Source organism: Opisthocomus hoazin, chromosome 2 (assembly GCF_030867145.1).
Source record: "Opisthocomus hoazin isolate bOpiHoa1 chromosome 2, bOpiHoa1.hap1, whole genome shotgun sequence".
NCBI lineage: Eukaryota > Metazoa > Chordata > Aves > Opisthocomiformes > Opisthocomidae > Opisthocomus > Opisthocomus hoazin.
The window spans coordinates 115,143,962-115,153,910 of NC_134415.1; the positions used below are offsets into that span (position 1 = coordinate 115,143,962).

At 46.4% G+C, this 9,949-nt stretch overlaps 1 protein-coding gene across 1 annotated transcript in view; it reads left to right on the top strand.

Moving 5' to 3' along the window:
• The window catches only part of GRHL1 (grainyhead like transcription factor 1), a 42,969-nt gene extending 33,546 nt beyond the window's left edge, over nt 1-9,423 (top strand). Inside the window, exons 12-16 of the mRNA XM_075445065.1 lie at nt 1,199-1,236; nt 1,339-1,427; nt 3,218-3,303; nt 5,110-5,174; nt 6,263-9,423. Coding sequence (XP_075301180.1) covers nt 1,199-1,236; nt 1,339-1,427; nt 3,218-3,303; nt 5,110-5,174; nt 6,263-6,377 — 393 coding nt within the window. The 3' untranslated portion in view covers nt 6,378-9,423. The remainder of the gene's footprint in view (nt 1-1,198; nt 1,237-1,338; nt 1,428-3,217; nt 3,304-5,109; nt 5,175-6,262) is intronic.
• Nucleotides 9,424-9,949: the final 526 nt, after the last annotated feature.

Consider the following 9,949-nt stretch of genomic DNA (forward strand, 5'->3'; position numbering starts at 1 on the left):
TCCTGTTTCCATGAACCTGAAAGGATGTTTCCACAGCATCTCCAGCCGAGAGTTCGTTGAAAGAACTAACTGCAGGCTGGTTTGCTCTCATAAAGTCCGTTGGGTTCCTGGTGCGCTGCTGTAGACATCGGGCTCCTCCAGCCTGCTGCTGCAGGGTGAAAAGCTATTCTGTGGAACTGGCAAGTGCGTCAGCTCTGTGATCCACTGCCAGAGTGCCCTGCCTTAGCATTCCTGGAAAGTCCCAGCTGACGGGAAACTGGAAGGGAAAAAATTAGAGTGCAAGTTTCAAAATCTTGAACTTTCCTGTGCCAGGAGTTGTGGCATGCTCTAACAGAATCTAAACCTTACTTTTTAAGAGCGTTGCCTGAACTCTGAACAGAGATGGAGAATAAACTTGTGTCTGCAAGGCTGACTTTTCTGTATGTTTTCCTACAAAGGCTGCAGTGGTGAGGTCTGTCAGGACACTCTGTGCTAGTCCGGATAGAAAGCTGAATAGCTCTTGTATGTTTCTGCCTCTCTCGTTTGAGATCCTTTAATTTCTTTATGTAAAGAGCTAAAGAAGATGCTTACTGGCTTTTGAAAGATTGAGCCAAAGTTTCATTTGATACAGGGTTGAAAGGTAATAAGAGGAATTATATTCTAGGTCTGGATAAAATTTTCACAACTGTAGGCACAAGTATTATTTGTTTATTAAAACGAAGGGCAATGTTTATTGCTTGGACCAAAGCATCTTGCTTCTAGTCGTGTAGATGTGGCTGGCTCCCTACTTGACAGCCTTGGTTTCCCCTGTGTCCTGTACTGATGTGCTTACGAGCGAGTTGGGTGGGTGAGCTGTTGCCCATGCCTTGCAGCTCCTGCCGTGGGCTCGGGTTTCCTCTCTTTTAACTTGGTGTTGTTGGGCCTCTGCTCATCCCGGATGCAGCAGGATTATTGTTCCATACCAGTGACCCTCTACCACAAACAAAGCTATTGCTGAGTCGCTATTAACAGATAGCACTTAGAGAGATGGGGAGAGCACTGCTGACAAGACCGTGTTACGCCAGCTAATGGGCCTGTCCTTATGCAAATTTGTTTTCTAGCGTTCAGAGCCCTTTATAGTGTTTTCCGAGGACAGAGTGCCACAGAAGGTTCTTGCTAGCTAGCTAATTCCGTGTGTTTTATTGCGTATGTCAAGAAAATCTCCCCTTTGTTTTAAAAGGTCCTTCCTGTTGCTTCAGAAGAACTGGAGGGTGAAAGGTGAGAGCTGCAGTACTTCAGCCTGCTGAAGTCTTGCCCTTGGACAGAGGGGCAAGTCCGTGTGATTGTACCACTGCTAACTGTTTGTCCTGTCAATGGCAGCTCTAATCTGAAGAGAGGAGCCTACATCGGTGAAGAGGACTTCATTGCTACTCCGAATAAGATGGCCAGATTAGAGGAACCAAAAAGAGGTATTATTTTCTTCTTTCAGAGACTGAATTATTTGAGTATTTGTCCATTGTGATGGAGATGTGTCTGAGGTTAAAGAGTTGTTTTAATTTATTTTGGAGTATACTTGAGCCTGATTTTTCTGGCTTTGAGTAGCAATAGAAAGAGTTTGTGTATCAGGACGTAGTTCAGCTCTGCAAATCTTTTACAGTGTCAGAGTTTCTGGGTTTTTCTGCCCACTCAGACACTGATTGGCTCTGAACCTGTAAGGAAGGAGACTTGAGAGTGAGCGAGCAGCTTACCAGTTCCCTTGTGGATTGGGGGAGAGAATTCATCATGTAATCCACTACAAAATACTTTGGGAATCTTCTCCAGGACATTAAGTAATGAATAGCAAGAACTGGTTCTGGCTATAAAACAGTTGTATCTTTCATGGTGCTGGAAAATGGGCTGTTCATGGCTGAAAGCCAAACGGAGAGAATATTCCGCTTATTTTTAGTGTGTTGTCAACCTTTGCAATTTGATGTGAGATTAGATGTTGCTGAGGTGTTGTGGAAGGAGATGAGAGGTCCCTTTGGAGATGGTGTGGTGGATTACCTGCCTGATGACAGTTCTGTGTGGAAGGCCCATGACAAATTTTAAGATTAAAAGAGGAGGATTAACTTGCGATGTGGCAAAGGTGAAGTCTAGCAAGTCTGACATTAATGTAGTCTGGATAAACTAGTAAGGAAGGATGGATTTTATAAAAGGAAATTAGACTTCTTGATTTTTCCTTATTGCTGTATGCCATAAAACAAGACCCATGGGATTCTCTCTCGTTTTGGCTGGTGTATCATCCAAGCTGTGCTGTAACTGAGAGTGTGTATGCTGTCTTCATTTTTTTAAACCTACAGCCCTTCTTTTTCTAAACCTGCCTTTAGCAGAGGAAATCCATCAAGGTGCTGTGCTGTCCTGAGTTCACCTTTTTCAATTAGATACGCCAGTAATTGTTCCATGTTGCAGGTGTATCAAAGCTGTGGCTGATGAACCCTTATAAACAACCCAGGCTGCAATACCTAGTCATTAGAAGATGGATTAAAGGCAGCAAAGCTGTTAAAGTCTAATCTTTCTTGCTCTCATGGCTTATTCCTCAGCCTTAATGCAGTTTTTAATGAGGCTGATGTTACATACAATGACTCTCTGCTAGCTTGAGAACGCTAGGGATGCTTACCTAATTGTGTTTCTCCTTCTTTCATTCCCCTCCTAGCAGAAGACTAAGTCCACATTGCGAGTCAGCTGGGGTGGTATGAGTATTACTGAAACATGGCAAGGGGTAGGAAGAGAGATGAGACAGCGTAGGAGGAGCAGAGGATGTACAAATAATTTTTTTAGAAATGAGGAGGTGGCCAGGATGACTTCACCTGCTGTGGTAGCATCTGTCCGATCATTGTACTATGCAGAGTCTTATGGCAGACGATGACCTGTGAGATATGGATACCCAGGAGTCTCAAAGCTGTGTGTTTTGCATTCCATCTTTCTGTGTTTCAAATATGACCTTTTTCTTTCAAATAATAGAGGAAAGAGCAAATAGGGAAAAATTTAAAGTATTTGCACACAGAAGTTGCTCAAGCAACTCTATTGTGAAAGAAGTATGCTTTGAGCTAACCTAGCCATGCATGTTTTTGATACAATCTTCAATGTACATTGAATTCACTATGTATATTTTTTAATGAGAACCTCAATGTGTATTATTGTGTACTTAGCCACTGTCATATATAAATCGGCTTTGAGGAGCAATTATGGAGTAAATTCCTCTGTCCGATTTGCTTTTCAGTGTTGCTGTATGTCCGAAAAGAGTCAGAGGAAGTCTTTGATGCACTAATGTTAAAGACGCCGTCTCTGAAAGGTCTAATGGAAGCAGTAAGTAATAAGGCTGTTTTATAGTCCTTGCCTCCGGTTGGAGAAAAAGCAAGTGCAGTCCCTTGCTGTCTCGTCCTTATACACTGGACAATCACAGAAGCTAGACTGTCAGTTGCAGCTTGTGTCCACATGTTCCTGCTCTTCTGGAGAAGGAGCATAAGGCTTATTTCCTTTCAATAACATGGAAATTAATGTAAATCATGCTTTAATTCATCGTGAAGGGACTTCAGGAAGCTTCCCTTTTAAGTGTCGTACCCCACGTCTGTGGGATTTGAGTGTAAGAAGGTGTTTCTTAGGCTTCCTGAAAATCCAGGCGTGTCAGGCTTGATGACTGGATACCTGAGATGGTCCCAAAATGACAGGCACTGCTAGAGAGAGCCTTCTGGCTCGCTTCTTATGTAGGCTGTGCTTTGGCCAAGCTGCAGAAGCAGCTGTGTAGGTCTTTTCCTAGCTGCATCAAAAAACAGTCAACAGACTCCCACTGCGGATGTCCCTCGTGTCAGAGAGAGCATTTTAATTAGAAGGTAGTGTGATTTCCAGAATGTGTTCAGTGGCTTGGGCTTCTTTCAGTCTTTCAAAGTCTTGTTTGTGGGCCTCCCCACCCCTTTCATAACCTGCTTATGAAGAGGTCCAAGTCCCCCCTTGTGAGTGTCCTTGAAGACTTTTATATATCTGTGCACACGTGCATGAAGTTGCTCTCTGGTACTTACTTGGCTTCCAAAATAGCCTTCCACTACCCCTGCTGCTGCAGTGCTGCGAAGGAAATAACACAGCTTAACTCTGAGGAATGATGTAATGTTTGGCACGAGCTCAAAACTGACGTTTCTGGCTGCCTGTTTCTGTGACTAATGCCTTGTCGATGTTTGGAGGACAGACGCTTTGGGGCTGTACAGCCAAGTCGTGGCATTAGCTTTGGGACCCAGAGATAGTTCTGTAACCTGAGGTTCTCTCCTCCTGGCTGCCGGGCTTTGCCAGCACAGGCAGGCTGGAGATGGGGAGCTAATGGCGAGCGAAAACTATGAAGTACTCACTTACCCTGTGGTCCTGAAGTGAATCTGCACCTTTGTTGTTTCACTTGGGCGTCTTAAAGCAAGGAACCAAGAGCTCACAACTGTAGCTTGGAGGACACCCTCTGTGCTTTTGCATCCTGAAATGGCATATTGGTTTGGTACTTGCTGTTGGTGTGATAGAGCAGTTTGCCAAAGTAAGCCAGGCTTAGGTTACTGACCTAGTGACTTTCTGGAGGCCTGTACGATGAAGTGCCATTGTTAGTGCCTGTGGTTTCACACCAAGGTCACTTTGCTGGGTCAGGGGGACATTTCTGATCAGCTTGTGTCCTTAGCAGCAGAGGTCTTCGCTCTGTTGCTGTCTGCTTCCTGCACCTGCTGCTATGACGACTGGTTTTCACCTGATCCCTCTGACACTGAATTTAAAAATGGGTTTTGGTATGCTAAGGGAACAGAGAGCCAAGAGAGGATGAGAACCAGGGTGTGGGGTGTTCTTTAATGTGTGAGGTTTTTGGTGTGGGAGCAGGGGGTTGCTGTATGAGAAGTCAGTGGCCGCATTTAGTACATGATTAAATATTTTGCACAGAAGTTGGCAAACTGCAGAGGAGGGTTCTCATCTGTAGGCTTACGCTGCAGTTCAGGATTTAGTATTGCCTTTATAGGGCTGCGCAGTTGCAGAGCGGTTAGAGTGGTTGTTTTGATCTGCAGACCTTTTTTTGTTCCTTTCTGTAAAATAGTAAGTGGAAGACAATGCCAGCAGTCTCCTGGCTTCATCAATGCTTGCTTTCTTTTGTTCTAGATATCTGACAAGTATGATGTTCCTTTTGATAAAATTGGAAAAATCTTCAAAAAATGTAAAAAAGGGTGAGTATGTACCTATGCAGCAACTGTCAGAATATGAACTCCATTTTTCAAACCTTTAAGCAAGTCTGCTTTATAATTCCTCCATGCATTGCACGTGAACAAATGCCATTTGCTGTGTGTGTGCACGCACCGTACTAACCCTATTCCAACGTCATTCATAGAGCAGCAGACCAGAAGGGTCCTATAGAAATTGGTAGTCTGAGTTCCCAGGTAAATACAAGTCACAGGACCTCTCAGAGTTAATTGCTTTTTGAACCAGAGTTGGTCATGTCAGAGGAAGAAGAGGTCACTTTGTTTAAAGATGCCCAGTGGGGAAAGAACCTACTTCAACCCATGTTAAATTGTTCCAGTGGTTAACTGTACTTGCTATGTCTGCATCTGGCTACAATTACTAAACCTGGTTGTCTTTTTGTGGGCCAGACTGAAGAGAGCTTTACCTGTGCAATACCCATTCCTTACAGAGGCTGCACTCCACAGTCCTTTCATTTTATAACTTATATAATCCAATTCTTGAGCATGTCCGCTTTTGGTTTTCCTTTTAATCTCCCGGTAAGTTTCTTGGCTTTTTTCTCTAAAGTCACTTCGGTGTCGTAGCCCCTTCCCCAAAGCCCCTCTGGCTGGAAAAATACACCCTTTAATCACCTTTGGAATGTAGTTTCAAGGGTTGTGCTTTCATAGCAGAATTACCCCACCAGCATAACTGCAAAAGGTTTGGATTGATGGTAGCTAAGCCACCACTAAGGACAGCTGTGTGTGTGCACACGTGCACGCTCACATGCCTGTGTGTGCACACTCAAACACCCGGGTACTGACTTCTGGCAAATGAACGAAGTGGCCAAGCATGGCTTCTTCCCTGCAAGCTCTGTAGGGTCAGAGTTAACCCTTTTGTTCAGATCCTGGAAGCGTGGCTGCAAGCCTCGATGGCAGGTCTGGGCGAGAACAGCTAGGTCTGCTGTAGGAAGCAGTGGATCAGAGATCGGTGAGCAGTTAGCTCTGGGCAATCTCGGCTCTCTGAGACTTGAGGGTACCTTTGGTGTCTTTGGTATTTAGAACTGTAATAATTTCCCTGACTTATTTTGTTTTTCCAGAATTCTGGTCAACATGGATGATAACATTGTGAAACACTATTCTAACGAAGATACCTTCCAGTTGCAGATCGAAGAAGTTGGAGGATCTTACAAGCTCACTCTCACTGAGATCTAAGATTATGGATCCTCTGTGGATTTCAAACAAAGGTCTCAAGTGAACATTTTCCCATAAGTTAGTATGTTGGGCAAAACACTAACCGCCTTCTCCAGAAGAAAGCCAGGTGTTGACTTGTTCTGGGGAGCAGAGCAGTGTTTTAGCTTAATACATTTGTATTTCTGTTCTTTCCAAAGAACGTTGTAACGTTCATGACCTTATTTGCACTTGAAATGAGCGAGCAAAGATCAGTGATTAAATACAGAGCATGTATAAAACACTAGTAAATACGGGAGGGGAAAACCCCTGGAAGGTGGCCTTTTAGAGCGGTGATATCTTATTTATCTATTCAGTATCCCTGTTTGAGCCCATTATCAGCTAATACCATTTTATTGGACTGTTTTCTGCTAGGTAGAGCTGCAAAACTACTGATTGATACTAGCAGGAATTGCGTGCAGGTTGGAGAAAAGTCTCACTATGTTTACTCTTGAACAGGGCAGACTGCTGAAATCACTTGTGTCATTTGGGGGGAATGTAAAACTGCCTTGCTTATGAAGAACTCGCCTTAGTAACTGTGTGAACTCTCATCAGATGAAGCTATATTGTATATAAGTGCAATATATTTTTGAAGGTTTGTAAATGTGTACATACAAGTGATATGTAATATATATAAAATATGGTGTTCTGTATATACCGTGAATATACGCAATGAAGCCCATCTAAAAGGATGCCATATGCAGAGAAAACGGATATTTAACGTAGCTATTTAAAAACGGACAAACCCTTAATATGCACCAAAGGTGAGCACACGTTTGTACGTTCACAGAAGGCACAGGAGACCTGCTTGTCCAACATGGATCTTCCTGCGTGGAAGGAAAAAGGTACCGGCCCTCTCCTAAACCCTCCCGCACCGCAAGGCGACAGCAGTCCTGGCTTCTCTGCTGAGCTGCCAGTTTGAGCCCTGAAACGGCTGCGCACTGCTGCCCTGGGAGCTGATTTGGGCTGAGTCCGAGAGCTGGGTCCCAGGAGGAGCGGAGCAGATGCAGTTTCCTTGAAATCTCCCTTCTAGGGGTCAGAAGAAGGTTCTCCTGGAGGGTGGGTTTTTTGGTTTTTTTCCTGCAGCAGTGTACTTAAGGCTCGGCTGAATGCAGCCCACGACAGCAGCTCAGGCTGGATGAGCCCATGGGTTGGAGAGGTTGTAGGCTGTCAACACCTGGAAGTGCACAGGCAAGGCTTCTGAGAGAGGAAGGCAGCACTCGGGCTCAGCAAGCCGAGCGTTAGTGGGGCCTGAGGGCCGCACGCAGGGTAAGCGTTGCTGGCGTACGCACATCGCCGGGCGCTGGCCCGCTGCTGAGGCGCAGAGACCGAAGCGGGGCAGCTGGTAGCGGGTGTCCTGAGCCTAGCCCCAGCTGGGGGTGCCGAACACCTCAAAACACTCTGCTCTGCGGCTGGTTGTACAGTATTTACTCATCACTTGCTTACGAAGGAGAGGCACTCTCTGGTTTGTAGCAAGTGAGAGAGGAACATTTAAATAGCAGCACTTGGCTCTCGGGCAAAACCTATGCTACAGGGTGAGCAGGTGAGTGCGAGTAGCGGGTCCAGTGTCACTCAGTGCTTTTGTTAGGGATCTGGAGAGGTTTATAATGCTTTCAGACAGCACAAAGCTGGGCAGAGCCGCAGGTGCATCACCCAGGACGTGAAGGTCCATCTGGATAGGCTGCAGAAATAGTCCAGAAAAGTAGGATGTGATTCTGAACAGTTACCGAATCGTAACTGAGTGTTGTTCGGCTGTGTCATGCTGCTGTTCGGAAGAGGGAGGCAAATGCCGTGTTGGGTCAATAAACAGGACCGTGGCCTGCAAGAAACAGGAGACCTGCCTTTTGCTCTACTTGGTATCACCGAGGCTGCTGCTGGAGCGCCGCGCCCTGTGCTGCGGCCGGCCCTTCCAGCAGAGCCTAGTCCTGTCCGATGTCCCAGGGAGGCCGGGCGCCCGCTGCTCCGGGCAGAGCTCCTGGCTTCGGAGGAGGAAGGGTTGGATGCGTTGCCTGGTGAAGAGTCGTCTTCAGAAGGGAAGGTTGAGGGGAGCAGCCTCTCGCTGTGGAAGCATTCTCCCAGTCTGTCACAAGCGCAGTGAGAAGTGGGTGTCAACTGCAGGACTTGGCGTTGGGCGTCGAGGCGGTTTTCCCTCGTGAGGAGAGCAGAGCGCCCAGGGAGGCAGTGGATTTTGGTGTCGGAGGTCTTCAGAGCCGGGCTGGGTGGCCTGTCACAGGTGGATTTGGTTCTCCCTTGGTGCTGAGACTAGGTGACAACTTGAAGTCCCTCCCCACCATATTTTTTTCATGATTTACATGAAAGATAGTATTTTGGGATTTGTGTTCAGACCAATCCTGAGTTGGTTTGTGGACAGTTCCATTCCCTCCTTCTCCTCCACTGATGGGCCCCATGGTGGCTCGTGCCAGTGCTCTGGGCACTGCGTGCTCCCCTCTCCACTCTGTAGCTGGAGTCGAGCAAACTCCGCATGGGCGCATCCGTGACTGTGGGCACGTGGATGGAGCTCGTGGGCTTGAAGCTGAGAGAGAGAAGCTGGCGTGCAGCACAGCGCTGAAGACGCTTGGCCAACGCGTTCCACCCCACACAGGAGTCCACCACCAGTAGAGCAGAGCAGCCGTGGGACCGGTACCCAGCTGACGCCAGCCCGCCACCTGGGCTTCCCTCCAGCAGTCACGGGGAGTTCTGTTACTATGGCAAGGGAATTTTTTTTTCTAAACCTGATATAGAGTACATCTATATATTTACACATTTTTATTGAAAATGGAAGTTTTATTACAGAAACTCAGTCTAGGGTCAGGGAAGTAGTTTTAGAGTCTCCATAGAGGTAGGATTGACATGAATGTTATTTCTTTTTACTGTTTAATGAAGTATGTGAACTAAATCTGACGATTGTTTTCCACTATCGGATATTCTGGGACACGGGTCTTATAACAGTAGCAGCAATGTCATGTATGTTTTATGAAACTGATTTTTTTTGGTTTTGCCTGCTGTTTTTTAGTTGAAAATGTATTTTAAACCAAGCTATTAAATTTTGTATGTTCATTTCTAATGATGAGTCTTTTTATCTAGTAAATGCATCTGCCCTTCCTCTTTTATTTTTCCTTTGACAGGGGATCTATAAAACAAAACCTCAGTGATCGCTCAGTAGTTTCTCCTCTTTGCAGAAGAAAAAAATTCCAGTGCCAGCCTTGCTGTTATTCCCACAGAAGAGAGGGTTAGTCCCATTCTCATTGCCTGACTCCAGCTGACCTCACCCATTTTTGAGCGTGGGGAAGCTGTGTAGCGTTGTGTTTCAGCAGGATGCCTGCCTTCGGCAGTAAAACCAAACCGCCATGGGTGAGCTCGGGTGCGTAGTGGGTTGTTGGTGCCCGATGGTCCCTGCTGGAGGCTGGACACAAGCATGGGGGCCATCGCCCCGTGCAGCGGTGGATGGGGTCTCCCAAGGCTGCAGGTGCGGAGGGGGGAGCTGTGGGCTCCCAGCGATGCCAGCAGCTCTCCCTGCTCCGAGGGATCTTTGCGTGATTGCCAGCCCACGACCGCTA